General features: G+C 50.6%; 6 protein-coding genes across 6 annotated transcripts; 1 reads left to right on the top strand and 5 right to left on the bottom strand.

Annotated features, from left to right (window-relative positions):
• Positions 1-505: 505 nt before the first annotated feature.
• Positions 506-2,181, bottom strand: LTS14_009888 (uncharacterized protein; the record flags this gene model as incomplete). The annotated part of the gene is made up of 5 exons (XM_064842566.1): positions 506-1,529; positions 1,585-1,635; positions 1,782-1,859; positions 1,913-1,992; positions 2,053-2,181. The coding sequence occupies 5 exons, from the start codon at positions 2,179-2,181 to the stop codon at positions 506-508; spliced, it is 1,362 nt and encodes a 453-aa protein (XP_064689960.1).
• Positions 2,182-5,324: 3,143 nt separating this feature from the next.
• Positions 5,325-6,240, top strand: LTS14_009887 (uncharacterized protein; the record flags this gene model as incomplete). The annotated part of the gene is made up of 2 exons (XM_064842565.1): positions 5,325-5,972; positions 6,028-6,240. 2 exons carry the CDS (start codon positions 5,325-5,327, stop codon positions 6,238-6,240), a joined length of 861 nt encoding a protein of 286 aa, XP_064689959.1.
• Positions 6,241-7,379: 1,139 nt separating this feature from the next.
• LTS14_009886 (uncharacterized protein) lies at positions 7,380-8,771 on the bottom strand (the record flags this gene model as incomplete). Its single annotated transcript, XM_064842564.1, has 2 exons — positions 7,380-8,371; positions 8,441-8,771. 2 exons carry the CDS (start codon positions 8,769-8,771, stop codon positions 7,380-7,382), a joined length of 1,323 nt encoding a protein of 440 aa, XP_064689958.1.
• Positions 8,772-9,663: 892 nt separating this feature from the next.
• LTS14_009885 (uncharacterized protein) lies at positions 9,664-11,679 on the bottom strand (the record flags this gene model as incomplete). The annotated part of the gene is made up of 5 exons (XM_064842563.1): positions 9,664-10,115; positions 10,211-10,528; positions 10,583-10,699; positions 10,751-11,454; positions 11,516-11,679. 5 exons carry the CDS (start codon positions 11,677-11,679, stop codon positions 9,664-9,666), a joined length of 1,755 nt encoding a protein of 584 aa, XP_064689957.1.
• A 2,548-nt stretch (positions 11,680-14,227) lies between these two features.
• On the bottom strand, positions 14,228-16,033 carry LTS14_009884 (uncharacterized protein; the record flags this gene model as incomplete). The annotated part of the gene is made up of 3 exons (XM_064842562.1): positions 14,228-14,476; positions 14,535-15,602; positions 15,755-16,033. The coding sequence occupies 3 exons, from the start codon at positions 16,031-16,033 to the stop codon at positions 14,228-14,230; spliced, it is 1,596 nt and encodes a 531-aa protein (XP_064689956.1).
• A 553-nt stretch (positions 16,034-16,586) lies between these two features.
• On the bottom strand, positions 16,587-17,734 carry LTS14_009883 (uncharacterized protein; the record flags this gene model as incomplete). The annotated part of the gene is made up of 3 exons (XM_064842561.1): positions 16,587-16,974; positions 17,107-17,449; positions 17,509-17,734. 3 exons carry the CDS (start codon positions 17,732-17,734, stop codon positions 16,587-16,589), a joined length of 957 nt encoding a protein of 318 aa, XP_064689955.1.
• Between the last annotated feature and the right edge of the window lie 395 nt (positions 17,735-18,129).

Here is an 18,129-nt window from a genome sequence, read left to right as displayed (position 1 = left end):
GTAACTTAGGTTGAACACGAACTACCTACATAAGAAACGCTCATTCTATATACATAGGAGATTCGTGTCTCTACTGACCCGACTGATCGCAGCGCGGTCAGTTCAGTCAGTGGTGTCTGATCCGACTGATCGAAGGAGTGTCAGTCGTATCAGTTGCAGGAGCGGAAGCCTCCGCTCCTGACTTCCTGTCCACTCGCTTATCCCACCAATCGTGTCACAGTGTCCGTAACACCTCCTAGGCCTTATATTAGTTAGGCCCTTCTCTATATCTCTAATCTTTCCTCTACTTCCTCTATTCTTACTTTATTAAGTAGACCGGTATTTCGTATTTGTTCGGAAGAGACTAGTACTTTCGAAGCGACTAAGTAAAGCAAGAGCACGAACGAGTCGATAGAAAGTCGGAAATCAACTAAAATCCCCTACAGACATAAATTCGCCTATATGGAGCTATGTATTATGCTTGTACTTGCTATCAACGAGACCTTGGCTCAGAATTTAACTCAGCTCAAGCTAAAACATCGGTGAACTTCATGCCCTTCGGTATTTCTTTCCACTGTCCACTGCTGTTTAAGACCTGGCTAGCTTCCTTCCATAGGGCTTCAACGGCTGCGGCTCTCTCGGCAGATCGTGGCGTGATTCGAGCTACGAAATCTTGTGGTCGACAGACTACTGTAGGCGTGTAGAGATTTTGGTCGGGTAGAATCGGCTCTCCCGTTCCTTCATCAATCGCGGGCGTAATGTCGAATGCCCAGAGAAGTCCAGCGATAGCAGCAAAGAGTTCTCGATCGGCGACGTGCATGCCCGAGCACAGACGCCTGCCGGCTCCGAAGACGAAATGATCTCGTTTCGATACGTCACTCTGAACAGCGGACTCATGGGAGGTCATATCATCGCCAACAAAGCGAGCCGGGTTGAATGTCTTTGGGTCTGAGTATCGCTTTGGATCAAAGTGAATGCTGTACACATTGTTCACCAGCAGTGCGCCTTTTGGAAAGTGGTAACCCATGGACTGGAAGTTCTCTGAGGCAGCATGCGGGGCAGCCCCAATAATAGCGGTCGGCATCCAGCGTAGAGACTCCTTAACGCATGCGCGGATGTATGGAAGGTTTTTAGCGTCTGCAGGTTCTGGGAACTTGTTCCCCAAAACACGGTCCAGCTCGCCTTGGGCTTTCTTCTGGGCGTCCGGAAAAAGTACCATGGCCTGAATAAATCCGTATAGAGTGTTGGAGGTCGTATCAGTTCCAGCTTCCATCGACCCACCAGCCAAGTACGCTCCGAACTTATCCGTGAATTGTTCCTTGTCCTGACACTTTAAAATGTCAACAGCAAAACAAGGTTTTGCTGTGCCTTGCTCCAAACTCTGTTTCGTTTGATGCCATAGGCCGAGGTAGAATTCAGTCTCTTCCTTGTGCCACGCTGTTGCCTTTCCTAACGCTGGAAGTATGAAGCTTGGAGCGCGACGGAGTATTGGGTATACGTCAACCAATGCAGCTGTAGCGGTCTGCATAAGTTCGGTAAAATAGTCAAGTCTGTCAAGCAATTAATTTAGGCCCGCCGTAGAAGAAGCTGGTTTCCCAGACTCACCCGATGAGGAATTGTTTCATCTTTCCGTCATTGAAGTCGGGCGTTCGGATTCTATTGAAATGGTCAAAACAAATCTGTGTCCAGTGCATCTCGGCGTCGATGTTACCCGTATGTTAGACTAGAAGCAATTGCGTGAGAGTAGCTGCTTTTCGTTAGTCAAATAGCCTTGCGTGTAGTGGACTAGTAAAGCTACATACCGTTTCGTGTGTAAATAAAAGTCCTTTGGATTGCGGAGGAGATCGAAAAGGAGGGCCTTCTCCTCGAGGACAATGTAGCTGTTTCGGGCCTGTTAAATCTGCGCCCACTAGAACGAGCGGACTGGACTTACGGTTCGTAACTCTGAGCAACATTCACGTTCAACATCTTTTGCATCAGTTTCTTCTGTAAGCGCCACTTTTCCCCATTCGGCTAGTGAAGATGTAAGTCAGCAGCGAAAGTTAGAAATGGAATGATTAGGCTGAAACAAACCATTAGCAGCATTCGTTCACCGCCGCTCAAGATGTCGTGGCCGAGATAATGATCACCGCGTGCGTTCGTAACTGCACTCTGCTTGTCCAGCACTTCTTTAACAACTGTATCACTGGACAAGACGACCATGGTCTGGGTGCCGAGCATCAATGAGAAAATCGGCCCATACTCATTTGACCACTCTTGGAATTGCCGATACATAATCGAGGGATCTAGCTGAAGTTTGGGTCAAATTATGCTTATTGAAAATTGTTGTGTAAGTACAGCTTTTACCATGTGAAGATTACCCAGAACAGGTATTGTTGGTGGGCCTGGCGGTAGACCTTTAGCTCGCCGACCGATGCGTGAAGCATATGCAATAACGACCGTAATTCCGGCCGCGAGCACGACGGAGGACACGGACAGCATCATCGTTTTGAGACTTGAGTATAGAGAAGTGCTTGTAGCACTCGAGAAGCGATGACGGAGCGGTTAGGGAGTTATGGAGGAGCAGCTGTTCAAGTACTTCCATCTATCACCCGCACGGGTTCATGCAACTACGGTTACCCCGCACCCTAAACTTCCTCGAATGCACTATGCCTATGTTGTTCGGGGACTAGATTCTGGGGAAACCAAGCTCATTAATCACGATCGGTTCACTAGATAACCTGTCCCTTTCCTCGGTGTATAGCGCGGAAGGCTCCGGCGAAGAACACGATGACGTATCCGACGACGACCGCCTCCACGATGGCTCCGACGACGAAGGCGCCATATACGAAAGCATAGCAACCGAAACTGTCGCCAGCGCAGACAACACGGAGACATTTCGCATTGACCACACTCGCGGCGACCACAGGCTGCACGCCAGCACGTTCCTGCGACGGACCGCGTCCGCTTCATTCGACGGCGCGCAAGCTGTCTACATGCTGTAGCACGCATATACGCTCGACTTTGGGAGCCGGGCAGCCCGGTCACGGGCCTGTACCGATGGCGACGGATTTATTCCTAGCTTTACATCTCGATATGATTGCCATCGTGGGTCGACCGATGAAGCCGATCGTGCACTGTAGCGATCGGTTGTGGATAATGTCACCATCGGCTTTGAGGATTGGCGGGTGCCGTGTCGGGCGAAATACATCGAAGGTGGGATCGGGTTTGACCTGCACCAACGCACATTTCGCATCGCTTCCGGCGTGACGCGGGAGTCCTGGTGTATTGTGATGCAATGTCCGAGTTCGAGCCACCGCGGGCGCAAGTCGAGTCGTTAATCCGATATAGCGCGCTAGAAGAGAACCATGCGCGAATCTTGGCGGAATACATCAAGGAAGTGTTTCTCTGCGAGGAGTCGGTGGGGGAGGGGGTGGAGGCTTCCTGGCGATTGGACCAAAGGCGAACCCAAAACATCACCTTCAACAAATGGGCGGTTTTCCAGCGACAGTTCATGGACGGCTGGGACGACTACGTCGCTACGCAGACGATGGACGATTTCTAGGCGGAGAACCGACCGGCGTTTCATGCGTACGACTACGGTGCCAACATCGACCTCGACGTCACGGAGGAGCTGCAAGAGTCAGACAGAGAAGAGTCCATGCAGCCCACTGGGGGACCAGTAAATTGATATACTGGTCTGTAGCGTCGATGGTACTCGATGAAAGTGTCAAAATCATACTTTTCCATCCAGTAAGTCGTACCACCCGTATAGAACGGGTTGATGGAACACAAGTCTATGCCAGCAATGTTCGCCATTGGCAGATGACAGGTAGTGTCGAAGCGAAAGTCCTTTGAGTTTGCTTGATATCTTTTGGCTACGTCCATAGTGCAAATCGCACTGGCGAGAATACTCCATTGTGAGAGTTGAATTCCTTTCGGTAGACCTGTTGTCCCAGATCAATAAAGTAGGGCAATCGTTGTCTATTCAAGTTCAAGACGACTTGTGATCATCTCCCACTCTGAACATTGCCCGTTGCACTTGTTCAGAGCGTCCTGTCCATTGGTTTAGCGTAGAGTCCACTTTTTGAGCTGCGCGTAGTCCAGTACCAGGACTCTGTCTGGCAAGATACCGCACTGTCTCGCAGCATCTGATGCCAATGCTGCAAACTCTTCGGAAACTATAAGCATCCGAGCATCCGAGTCTTTAATCTGTCTGATCAACTCGTTCAATCGAACGGCAGTGTTTGCACCAGTAAACACACCACCAGCTGCAACAATGGAGTAGAACACGACAGGAATGAATGGGTTACCCGAGCTTATTGTAAGAACAACATCTTTTCCCTGTTCATGAGCTCCAATGCTATGCCAAGTGCGTAGTAGGTATGAGATGCGATGAACAAGATTTCGTGCTTCCGCTTTGGTAATACTGTTCTCCGGTCGCGCTGCCTCTACGTGGATATTGATATCCTCTTTTGCTAGACACCATTCGGCCCCTTCACAATGGTTGATCAGCGAGTAATTTCAATGCCCTGGGCGGATATCAGCAACGCACCGAATAGCAGAGTGAGGATATCAACATGGGGTAAGTCAATTTCAGGTTGAGACGATTTGTATATCCGCATATTCGACTCGAGCAAATGACAACTTTTGATAGGAATTGGGACGAATGATCACATTTCGAGACATCAAGCTCATCTTTCACAAATAGAGCCCGAACACATGCGGTCTCCTCATGCTTGCGTCTCGGCTATCTGTTCCGTCTGCCGAGGAAGCTCTAGGGCAGATGCATCTTCATACTCACGTCTGCATGGAAAGATATTCTGCTTTTATTGTCAACACCCGTAGCTTACCTTTTACGGCGGATATTTACGTTTTCAGCGACTAGACTACATTGCCCTCAGTACATTAGAACACCGTTGTCGAGTTCCAACCCGCAGGTTGAAGCCGGAAACTACATCCGCTAGCGGCCCCTCGCCATGATTTTCATGTGGAGCTCAATGCGGCTCGTGGACACACCCTATTATTAACGTTTGAACGCTCGGATATATCAAAAGGATCATTATTTAAAACCTCGGAGGACGAAAAAGACTCTATTACGTCTAGCCTCGGTAGTGTCATCTGACAATGAGGACAACTACTTGTACTCTATGGAAAAATGGACATGAAGTCGACAAATTATGATGATGACTTTGTCTAGACTGGCAAGTTGCGATCGACGGCGACGGAACTCGTTCAGCTTAGCACTAAAAGAAATCGCCGGAATAGCCAGACCATGAAGATGAGGGGCGAACACTTTATGCGCACTCCCTTCATACCCCTCCATTGTATCAGAGCATCCATACCTTCAAGACGCCACCACCACAATGCTCACACTCAAATCCGCCACATTCGGCGCCGTATGCGCCAGCCTGGGTCTCGCCAATGCACTGCCGCAGACCAGCAATCCGAGTCCCCTCGATCCTATTGGCAATATCATCTCGAACCTGACGGCTCCGATCGATGACGATGTCTTGCCTGGAATCACCTTCCTGCTGTCCAACTTCACCGCAATTACCTACTCTAGCAGTGCGAAGAGCTGTAACATGCCGGCTCCAGATGGATATCATACCACCGGGCCAGAGGCTGTTGGCATGGACAGCGGGAAATTGAAAGCCGCGCTGAGTTATGCTGCCGTTGATGGCTTGTTCTCTGTCAAAGTCTTTCGTCATGGCGGCGAGGTTGGAGAGGGCTTCAGAGATCCCTTAATGGACCGTGGCCCGTCTCTGAACGCGGGACAGACGAAGGCAGTCGTCACGATGATTGTTGGAATTGCAGTTGACCTTGGAGGGATTGATCTTGACGCTCCTATTGATCAATACGTCGAGCCTAGATTAGGCGATGCTGCGCATAGTAGTAGGACTCTTCGACAACTCATGCAACTTACATCTGGCGTGCAAGTCAATCACGTCGAAGGACTCAACTTCTTTACTGACATCTCGCGCACAAGAGAGTACTTCTCAGACACGATTCAGGTAGGCCGTAGCACATATGAGCATGCGGCCGACGCTAACCCACGAAAGTGTACAGCATCCTGCCGGTGCCTACTTTCGATTCAACGAGATCACACCATCCGTTGTCGTGTACTGTGTGGAGCGCGCCATCCAAAAGGCGCCAGGAACGAAAATCGATTTCCAGACCTTCGCGCAGCTCGCTCTGTTTGATCCATTGGGCATCCCCACCAGCTCTTACTTCTGGCAAAAAGATCGCTCAGGCACCACCACCGGCTACTCTGGGCTCTAGCTTCGTCCATTGGAATACGCCCGTATGGGTCTCATGCTGCTCAACAATGGAACTTTTGGCGGCTGCAGGGTACTGTCGAGCGATTTCGTGCACTCCATACGCCCAAGGGTCCGAGGCTAATTGTGGTTTTGGTCTTTCTGTGTGGTTGAACAGCTGCAAGCCGGGCCAGACGCAGGTCAACACTGACTACCCCAGCCGTTCTACCTTGCTAGGCCAAGAATGGATTCAAAGTGCTCCCTGTTCTTCTCTGGTATGCTGAGTGTTGGCACGGCGTTAGATTCAAGTTTACCACGCTGTTTCTCTGGCATACAACTTATAACGCTCCAGAGAGCTCGCGAATACAACGAAAGGAACCACAATATGCCATGAGCACCATCCAAGTGTAGTAGAGATGGCCTTGGTCAGCATTAAACGCAGAACGCAGACCTCTCGTATGGTTCGTGGCTATTTAGTTATATGTCAAGTAGCAATGAACTCATGATAAGCTACGTCGAAGCACTTGTTATATACAATCATCCCTTTTCATGGATACACCAAAGTCGGCGAAACTCCTTCTCCATTGACGGAGTCACGCCAAGAATCCACGCTCTTTGCTGCTACCGAGACGCCCCGATTTAATGTTGCAGAGCAGGTCCAAGGTGGGGTCGATGATACGGCGCACTCCACAGTCCAGGCCAAGACTCCGGCCATTGACAAGACTCCAACCAGTGACAGCGTAGATAGCTGGCAAGAAGGCAATTAAACGACGCAAAACTGACACGATACTCCTAGAAATTTAGAAAGACGAAGAGAACATGTATAGACATGAGATCGAAGAATCTAACGAGTTATGTCCACGTCTAGTATCATTTGAAAGCATAAAAATGCAAGACGATTGTTTCGATTATGGAACCGTTTCGATTGGGGTCCCAAAACGTTTTATGAAACCACGATCCACGTTCGACGTTCCACGTTACATGAATACCAGTGGTTTCAGCATTACCTCTAGGAAAGGTGTGGCGAGTTGTTTAGTTAATAGTATTAACACCGGCAGAGGAAGAACAACTTTACAGATAGTCGTGTGGATTTTACATCCTGACTTTGGGTAGCCAAATAGTGCTGATTATATCTCGTCTCTCATTCCTCATCTTTTTTCTCGTTCAACTCTCTCTCGCTCCATTGGGCTGCGTTCCCACTGGATCACCATTGCCTGTTCCCGCCGTCGAGCCTGGGTACTTGTTAAGAAGCTGATTATTGAACTGTGCAAGCTGAGGGCAGTTCAGTGCGGATGTAAATGGACCGAATTGAGACTCTGCCCAGCCAAGGATAGAGCCGACAGCCCCAAGAAGTGGCTCAGCAGCATCGGGAAGAGCCTGCAACGACGCTTGGTAGAAGAAACAAGCGAAGTTGTTACCCTCAAATAAAGTCTCTGCGTTGAATACACCACCGGTGAGGTTGCCTAGATCAACGCCAGTAAAGGTATTAACTTTCCCAGCATTGCCGCCAGGGGAAAGGGTTCCGGGATACTGTGTGACCAATTGTGCAAGATCAAGACCCAAGTCCGCAATATTATAGGCAAGGACTGTTGGGCGACGGTACCAGTTGTCGGGGATACGTTCGTACCCGACAATGTGACTGAAGTTTCCGGGGGCGTCGCCTTCAATAGAGAAAAAGGACTTCATGTTTTCCTTGTTCAAGGTTCCACCAGGGTTTTCGGCGCTATGATTGGACATCAAGTTGACGACCAGTTCATGGGCCGCGGCGGCAACAATCGGGCCGAACGATGCAGTGAAAAAGTAAGGATTGTTCGCAATCGAGTATTGGCGAGAGTAGTCGACTTGCATATTCGCTTGGTCAAAACCGAAGTTGTCGCCCATAATGTTCCAGATGTTGTTAAATTTGTGCATCTCGACGATTAGAGGGGATCCATTGTGAAGGTAGGCGTCTCCCCTCGTAATGGACCCATCACCCTCATACTTATCGTGAGTGTCTGAAATCCCACGCGTTGGGAAGAGTCCAGCAGCTCCCGCGTATTCACCACCGATAGACCATGTGCCAGTGATTGGATTGCCACTTAGAGCAACGGCTATGATGGATAAGGCAGCACCAGCATCAGGTCCGACGTTGTAAGCCTGTTGCAGACCTGCGATAGCTGAAGAGACATGTTAGCAACGTGGCACAAATAGACGTAGCCGAACACATGGCATGAGAAGTACCCTACCTTCCGGAATACTCGAGATACCACTACGAGACAGATAGCCATGATTGGCAGCAGCGTTAAGGCCTGGGCACGGTCCACGAAGATCGTTTGGGCCAGGTGCAATCCATATGTGATCACCCGTGGTCGAGACAAGTTGATCTTCGGCGTTGAATGGTGGAGGTGGTAGACCGGTGTTTGGTCTGGTGCCTTTGTACTGGGGTGGTCGATCGGGCGGGTACACGATGGCGCGCTTGTCAATCTGCGAAGATTCGGGTGAACGAATCACGCCCATGAGGCCAGGAAAGGCGAGAACCACATCCCCGGCGGCGAGGAGGAGTAGGGACGGTTTCATGATGAGGTGTGTCGATAGTGTTCGTTTACGGTGATCAAAAAGCAGGTGGGTAGTGGTAAGCAAATCACATGTAGATGATGGTAATCAAGGGGCTGATGAGACGTGGGAGGTCTGGTAGCCGTTTATATGCAAATCGTGATTGGACGATCTATCCATTTTTCGGGTTTGGGATTTCCCCATCTTTCGGGTTTGGGATTTCCCTACGATCTAGGTGGCAAGCCAGCGTCATTTCCCCGCTACTTTTCCACTTGGGTCCGGAGAGAAAAAGCCTCTCCGCATTCCGCCATGAACGAGCCGATTCTTTGTGGCTAGCGCGGGCGATGGTGGTGCCGGTGGCGATGTGGCAGTGAAGTGGGGAATTTCGCATCTCAAGCATCACGCGTCCCGGATTCCTGAATAGCGCTTTACTAGTGACGATGGAGGGGCTCTACGATGGCTAACAGGCCTGCGCGGGAGGCTTGGTACATCTTGCGAAGCTTCGACGGAACTCCATGGGTTTCACAAATTCCGCCCCCCTCGATTTGTGAATAGTGCGGAATGCTAAGAAGCGCTGTTCTGATGATGGCACAGCTGCGTCGGTGAGGGATAGTCTGAATATTGTGCTTAGGGCCCAATCGAGGGACTGGTCGATCACCATGTGAATTGGATAGGAGCTGACTGGAGCGATGAGCTAGCTGCTGTTGAACCTGATCCTCCAGATCAACTGACTGACTACCCCCTGGCCGGCATTGTTCCCTGAGACCTCATTGAGTCCACTACCGTATTGTGCATTTCAGCAAGAAAAAATCATCACTCTGACCCTACGTAGATAACACACGACACCTCTGATGTATCTTGATAAGACAAGGTAAGTCGTCAAGCCGGCTTGCTTGTAAACAGGTCTGATCACATCTCACTCGCTTCTCACCTCTTTCTCGTCTCCTAACTTTTCTGCATCTTCAATGTTCTTGTTAATCCCGAGACGTCTGACCACATCGTGGGAGAGCTTTTCGTCAAGGTCTTTGGTGAAGCATGAGGCGGCAACTGCAAGGAGTCCAAACGCAAGTGTTCCAAGCCACACAATCTTGAATGTCTTCGCATAGGCCTCCCTCAATGTAGCAACACCAACTTCGATCGCTTGTGTGGTAACACCTGGGACGCTTTGAAGCGCGGCAATGTCTCCTTGGGCAAGCGCGGCGAGGAAACCTGGTATTGAAGCAGATGGCACACCGGCTTGTACTACCGCAGGAACAACATCGCTTGCGGTGAATTCCTTTAATTTGTTCATGAGGACGGACAAGTAGATAGCGGTCGCGAGCACTCCCGCTAAGCTTCTAATCGATCCGAAGACTCCAGCCGCAGCACCTGTGACAGTCAGCAATCTGGTCTAGTATCAGGTTCCACGGGATGGATGAAGATGGTTTGTACCAAGCCGTCTTTCCATTTCTCGATGCACTTACCAATCTCGGACTGATCGGCGATAACAATCGTGACGATCGTCGAGACAATAACTTCCAAGAGGCCGACCATTAGACCGGCACAAACAGCCAGGGCAGAGCCAATTGCTTGGCTGTCTGTCGCCCCAGACAATGCCGCCACGAACGCACACAGCCCACTAGAGATAACTATGAGCTTGAGCTTCATATGGCCGCCAGGCACGGCGATCCAGGAGCCAATGGTTTGGCCAGCGCAGACACCAGCTCCGATGCAGCTTGCTACGAGACCGCCTTTAATCGGATCGCTTGTGTAAAGCGAACCCACCATGTATGGAAACAGTGCTGCATGGAGTTAGAAGTGCTCATCTAAGCGTAACGAGAGGAAGGAGAATTTACTGTTCGCCCCATAGTATACCACGCCGCCGACAGCAGACAAAACATTCATCAACACAAAGTCAAGTTGGCGGAACAGATGCATCGGGATAAGAGGGCGGCGGAGATCCATTAGCGATTCTAAAGAAGACGAATTAGTGAGAGCTATGACTGAAATACAGTAGGCCTTACCGTATAAAACAAAGGCGACCAAAACGGCAAACCCAATGATCAGCGGTGCAAGCACGTATGCTGAAGTCCAGGGATACACTGATCCTCCCCATGCAAGACCGAGTAGGAACAAGAAGAACCCAGCAACGTAAAGAATTATGCCCCCTAAATCCAACTCTTTGAGTTCGTCCGATAGAGTTCGATCACGATGCAAGTGCTGAAAGTCTGGGGGATGGTAGAACAGCAACCAAAGGATCGCAGCCGCAGCGTCGAGTCCGCACACAAGATAATATATCCCTCTCCATCCCGCGGAGCTTTGTACGATCAGAAGGCGAGCGATGTAAGGACCGAGCCCTGAGAATGGAAGGCTGAAAAAATAGATGATACCGTTCGCCGCGAATCGATGACGAATGGGCACCAGCTCTCCTACCGAGTAATTGAACGAGATCTGGCCAGCTGAACCCATACCAAGGAACACGGATGCGGCAATCAGGACGTTGATGTTCTGCGCTGTGGCTCCGATTATGGCGCCTACTAGCGAAAGTAAGGTAGAGCCGGTGAAGAACCAACGTCTCCCAAAGATGTCTGAAAGCCGACCGAGGAGAACGAAGGACACCCCTGATAGAAGAACCCAGCCTAGAGAAATCCACACGGCGTTGGGAGACGCGCCTAGCTCGGCTTCAATAAGTCCAAGGGCTGTCACGGGCATTATGAACCCCGAAAAGCTAAAGACAACACGTTACATAAGTCGGTGTTTTCAACTTTATTGCAAGGACAATAACTTACTTGGCAGAGCACGCGAGCAGAGCTGCGATGTAAGTTCCAATGAAGTTCACTTCACGGTACGGGTTCTGATGTGTGAGTTCGACAACATCAATATCCGCATAGGTGCGATCCAGATTCTCGATGTGGTCCGGCATAGCCGTCTTTTGCTGAGGCTTCTCTGTCATGGTCATGTAGAGGTCAAAATGTGTTGGCGGCAGTGATGGAAGGAGAAGTCGAAAGTCCTGGTTGGCCGACGGGACCTTTTAGCGAAACCCGCGAAGCCGGTGGTTGGGTTTGTGGGGTTTGTTGAAGAGCCCATCGCGCTGCCGAACAGAACAAGAAGGCAGCCCGAGTTGCGGGAAAGGCCCATAATGTATCTTCTCCTAGAAGGTCTCGCTTTGTAAAGGCCAATATAGGCCTGCATAGAAATCACGTACTAGCAATCTGCGGCCCGCATGCGGCCCGCAGGCTAACTAATCCCTATAGTAATATTACTTTAGAATAGGGGGAATTAGAAGAGAATTAAGGATTATTATATATATAAACTAACTAAATAGTCCTCTACTCTACTATATACCTAGTACTAGAAGCCTATCTCTATAGGTAAATATTACGTATTTATACGCTTCTATCTAAAATTAATTACTTAGTTAGTTAATTTATATAGGTTATATAGATATTATGCCTTAGGTTTCTAAGATATATAATCTAGTCTAAGGTAGGTAAGGTTAAGTTAGTACTCGTTAAGGGATAAGTAGAATAGTAATCGTATTAGTAAAGTAATTAAATAGATTAAATTTTAATTAGTAAGATATAACTATAAGTTAAGTATAATATTTATAAAGCGAATATTACTAACTATATACTATTCTATGCTTATATTATTTATAAGTAAGCGCGTAAGTCTTACGAGCTTATAAGTAAGTAACTAAGTTTGCTCTCCTACTTACTTACTAACTTACTTACTTATAAGTAGGTTACGTATTTTAAGGTAAGAGTAAAGCGATCTCACTATTCCTCTTTTTTCTACCCTCTACTTTTCTCTTTCTTTCCCCTATCCTCTTTCCTCTCCATATATATTTCTCCCTTTTCCTATCTATTCTTCTTTACCTTTCCCCTCTTTCCCCTCTTTCCTTGCTACAATCGTCTGGCCTGGCTTTGGGCTCTCCGCCTCTCGTCCGGGCTGGATCGCTCGCGTTCGGCTCGCTCAAACCGGCGTAACGAACTGGATCGAATCGTAGGGCCCGGTGAACGGGTGTCGGGGGTTGCAAACGCTACGCCCGTCGGTGCTAGCGTGGCGTGTACCCGCTGCGTTGGTGCGGGCGTAGCGTATGCTCCCCTGGATGCCGTTGCTGCACACGGCTTGGATGGGGACGGCGGCGTTGTATACGGCATTGGCGTCGGCGCGGGACCGCATACTCTCCGGGTTGGCGCCGGCATGGGGGGCTCTACTCCTGCTGGTTCCTCCACGTGCGTCTACGCAAATCACCCGTCACACGGCAACTCGCCCTTGGTGCACCCAACTCGCGTCGTGTCCCCATCCAAATAACGCCCAAACTCGACCCGACGACATCCTCTCGTGCGGGTATATTCCTGTATACGTTTATTATCGGGTTCCCGTCTGCTACAAATTAGAGTATGAATGCTTATATTCGGCAAGGCTTTCGATAATGTTGATTACACTGTGCGGCACACGCTCAAAGAAGCTGGATATGCTCAGACCGGCGGCATGTCTCAGGTGTACAAACTCACCATTTACTACACATTGGAAGTTGATGATGATTTTATGTAGTTTCTTGTGGAGAACATGAAAAAGTATTTCCCAAATCACCCACCGACAGCAACAGCAATTGGAGTCAGAGCACTTTCATTACCCGGCATGAGAATCGAGATTGAAGCCCTCGCCCATGTCAATAATTAGTGGATTATGCTGAAGGAGAACAGCGGCTACAAGACATTAGTCGTTCGAGCAATCCAATGACTGCGCGGCATTCAGTTTGGTCCGCTAGGTAGTAATAGAAAGATTCTGTGTTTTCTCCAAGTGTTCATCGTCCTATCTTCGGCGGATGAAGCGCTTCGTTGCTGTCAGATACGAGGTTGCGTGGGAGGTTTGTCGGGATTGAGGGTAGGTGGTTGGTGCCTGCCGTTTCATACGGCCGGTTGTCTTGTGTGTGTTAAAGTCTCGCTGGCTTCCTTACATAAACAGCCATATATACCCGCTATGACGAGTCGCTCCTAGCTATTTCGCTTCCGCCGACTGCAACACCAAGACTAACGACGACCAACATGCCTTTTCACTGCAGCCATCAAGCCCTCATTAGCCCGCATGATTGCTCGACTTAGCACTGCGCCAGAAGGATGCCGGGCGTCTGGAGCGGCCGTGGTACTACGGACCGCACAATGCTGATTGATTCAGTAAGCTGCACTGTGACGTGCAAATACTACCAGTAATCTCGGCATCCTTTCGCCGGGCATGATGGGAAAGCTCACGTAGTAAAGGTGAAACGGCAAAAGTTGCACACCAGGCTGGCTTTATGCCGGATAGCGTAATCCGTCGACGTAGACAGCGGTGATCTCCACGAAACCGCGAGTTCTATTCAATCCTTCAGCGAAAGTGATGCGGAATGGCACAATAACACACGTGAACAACTCACAGCAGTATACACAACTAAGTACTATCTGCGCCAGCCATCAGCTTGAACGACGACGAAGGAGGTCGGGGTACCTTTTACACTACAACAAATACTGAAAGTAAATATTCTGCTTATCCGTCTCATCCCTCAACCCGTGCTCGCCATGTACCTCCGTACCAGCCTCATGGAAATGCCCACTCATGGACAAATCAGGAGGGTCACGTGGCAGACCGGCGGCTTCCCGCGCATTCGCCTTCTGCTTCTGCATGCGGGTGATGAGGAGGATCTGAAGGACGACGACTCCCCAGAGGATGCACCAGATGATCAGGATGCCTTTGAGTGCGTTGACCTAAGGGTGTTTGTTAGTGGGAAATCGGTCTGGAGATAGGTGAGGATATGGAGCTTACGTATTGAGGAGCGAACTTCGAGTTGAAGATGTATGGCGTGATGATGTTACCAACAGAATTGGCGGCATTGAAAGAGGTGTAGTAGACAGCCTTCTTCGTCTGACCAGCGCAGTTCCCGCCCATCCATGAGATGAGGAGTGGGTTGATAGCGTAGACGAAGGCGATCAGGTAGTAGCCCGCAAGCAGACCGCCCTTGTTCGCCTTGGTCTTCGGCAGACCGACCAAGAGCGCAACGCCAATAATGACAATGGTCACCAGGCCCAAGAAGAAAGGCGACTTGCGCTTGAAACGATAGGCCAACCACGATGCCCCGAGGATAGAAACGACCTGCAATGCGCCGAAGGGAATGTTGAGAAGGACCGCCTGGTCAGCGGTGTAACCAGCAAGGGATTGCAGGATGATAGCTCCAAAGACCGAGGACACTGAAGCACCAGCATTGACAGCGATGACCATGATCATGTAAAGGTAGTACTTGGGCTCAGTCCACGCCTCAAACACCTGCGACCAGTTGAATTTGTGGCTAGAGATACCTTGTTGATTGGCCTTGAGACGATCAACGGCCTTCAGCCGATCTTCGGGAGAAAGGTAGCGAGCCTCGCCCGGGCTGTCATGGGCCCACCAGTAAGTCGCGAGGCCGATGACAATGGTCAAGAGACCGAAGAAGAGGTACACGACCTGATAGCGATAGAGTGTGGCGGAGTGCACGCGACCAAAACCGTACACGATGGGTGCGCTGATGAGCGTGCTGAGACCGTAGCACGAATACCAGCACGCAACGCGAAAGGGTTGCTCGGAACGGCGGTAGAAGGCAATGGTGATCATGGAGAAAAGCGGGACGACAGCTGCTTCGAAGGCGCCGAGGAAGAAGCGAGAGGCGAGGAGACCAGCATAGTTACGCGACCCACCGAGTCCACCGGCGACCGAAATGCCCCAACATGTGATGATGACGGGCAGGACGTAGCGGTAACGTAGCTTGACTAGGATGTAGGCGGCGAGGGGCTGTACACCGAGCTGAGCGTAGTAGCCGATGTTGCCGATGTTGCTGTAATCGTTGCCCGCGAGGTGCGCCTAAGAAGGAAGTCAGTGATGATTCACCCATGTTTCTCACACGCACAAGGATCCCGATGAAAACTATTGGTCAACTGAAGCGATTGACAGCGCCAAATGTCGGCCAAGAGATCTTCTCAGAACCCTTGATGGGTGCAGGCTAGCATGCTCACATCTTTTTTGAGACCATATACAGCGGTCAGGCCGATGATTCCCTTGTCGGCGGATTGCAGGAAGTAGACCATGCAGAGTAGTGAGAGCATCCAGAGATCTGTCTTACGCAGGATGCGTTTGTTGTCCGCGTCGCTGCAATGGACTTCCGCGCCAACATCCTTGCCCTTCTCCATGGCTACAGCCAGCTCAGCGGCGCCGGCATGGTCGATGTGCTCGGCGGAGGACTCGGAGTGGGCTGAGTGAGTAACAGCGTCTGTCTTCTCGGTGATGTGCGCCATCTTGGGCGTGAGCAAAGGGCCGATGAGAAGTCACAAACAGCGAAACATGGCGAAGGGTGGTGGTCATCTTAAGTGATCTTCTTCTGAGCTGTCTCATCTCACGATTGGTGGAAGAGCCATCTCGTTATTGGTGGAATAAAGCTCGTTAATTTATCCGGGGAGACGACGGTGTCACACACTCCATGGGGTCGTGGTCTGTGGGGTTGACAGCAGCAGCAGCAGCATCTGGACCCTCTCGGGTAGAAACCAAGGGCACGGCTCTTGTATTGTTTCATTGATCAGTTGCCGCCTCCGCGAACATGGAAGAACCCTAATAACTTTTGAGTGGCGGCGCAGGCGACGAAGTCGGCGATTGAACTAGTTCTTCCGAGCCGCTCGATGTTAGTCTTGGCTGACATGTGGCAGACGCACTCAAACGAATGCTCGATGACAGATCTGGATGCTCACATCCCTTCGTATCTACGCAGGCTCGTTTTGCTATCTACGCTGGCCCAACAGGAAGCCAGACTCGTTCCAGGACATACTAGCACGCGTCAGTAACCAAGTTTCCACCCTACGTCGCCACCGTACCCAGCGCCTCGCGTCTACTCGTACTATTGGGGTCCAAGTACGTCTTCTCTCCAATGCTGACCGCCCTCTGTCCAGTCCTCACACCATCGTAATCGTAGGTCGCTGTATGGAAGACACTGCGATTGTCCCAGATCGCCACATCATTGGGATTCTGCCACTTGTACCTGACCTGGAGATCATGATTCTCCACGATCAGCTGCGTGAACCACTTCAATAGGTGTTCACTCTCTGGCTCTGCGACCTCGTTGATGCGCTTTGCGTGATGGCCCACGGCGAAGATGCTTTTCCAGCCCGAGACCGGGTTTGTGCGGACAACGGGATGTACAGCTGTGAGCTCGGAGCCGACGTTCTCTGGGTTCCCTCGCTCGCCACTGTAAAGCTCGAAGCCGTTCTCCTTGGCGCTCTGGCCGAAGATGGGTTGCTGACATGTGACTGTCAAGGTCTCCAGGAACTTGCGGCAGGCTGGCGAGAGACGATCATAAATATCATAACCGGACGCTCACAAAGTGTCGCCTCCCGTCTCTGGTAGCTCGGCCAATCGTAGGATGGCGTAGTCACTCGGGACGTGCTCGAACGTGATGTCGCCATGCCAGCCCTCTTTACGACTCTGCTTGGTACCGCCGAAGATACGATTCTTGTACAATTTCTTGGCTTGCTCGGAGGAGATGACACTGATTTCATCGTCCCTGCCACCCAGTGTACGACCACTGTTGGAGACGGGACCAATGTGTAAGCCGGACTCCTTGGGCGTCTCAGACAGCTCGCCGAGCCTTTGCACAAGTTTCTTCTGCAGGTCATTGGTCAGGCCATCTTGCTTCCGGAAGAAAACAACGCCACGCTGAGAGACTAAGCTGCGGATCAGTTACATGCCAACAGCATCTCCAATATACATACGGTACACATACTCGTGATGGCCAGGTCTTTGATGAGCTGGTCAGCCTTAGGACTTCCCAACCACTCCTTGAGATCCGCTTCTGGGTACTCGCGGCCAATAACCGGAGTGACATCGAATGCTTTGACATCTTTCAAAGAATCGTCTGACTTTGGAGCCGACCTCGACCCGAGCTTGGTCTCGATGGTCGGTCGATCCTGTTGGGATGTGATGGGAATGGTTTGAGTTTGCGTTGCCATGTTGGAGGTGCAGGTAGATGACAAGTACAGGATGGCCCAAAGGCAAGTCTACTTGCTATATACCGTATTTTGGCATGACGTCCGGCAGAATACATGCCAGCACATGTCCGACCTGTCGCTAATGTGCACGCCATCACAGCTGCAGATATCGTGCTCGCAGGTAGCATGATCGAGCGGTGCCCGCGATCACGCATGTCCCCTCAGATCAGACACCATACTCGATGTTAAAATTGCTCGGCGCCAAGCGAGCCATCTCTGTCTTTCACAGCGTATGTATTGGATTCATCGCATGTATGGCAATCATTGCGCACAGAGATGCCCAAAGTGGTGTCCGCAGAGCATGATCAGCCCGCAACTCGTTATTCCTGAGACGAACACGAGTCTGAAAGTCGACG

This window comes from Recurvomyces mirabilis (genome assembly GCF_035927965.1).
Source record: "Recurvomyces mirabilis strain CCFEE 5264 chromosome Unknown scaffold_34, whole genome shotgun sequence".
NCBI lineage: Eukaryota > Fungi > Ascomycota > Dothideomycetes > Mycosphaerellales > Teratosphaeriaceae > Recurvomyces > Recurvomyces mirabilis.
The sequence above is the reverse complement of the archived record's forward strand: the minus strand, read 5'-3'. Positions and strand labels throughout refer to the sequence as shown.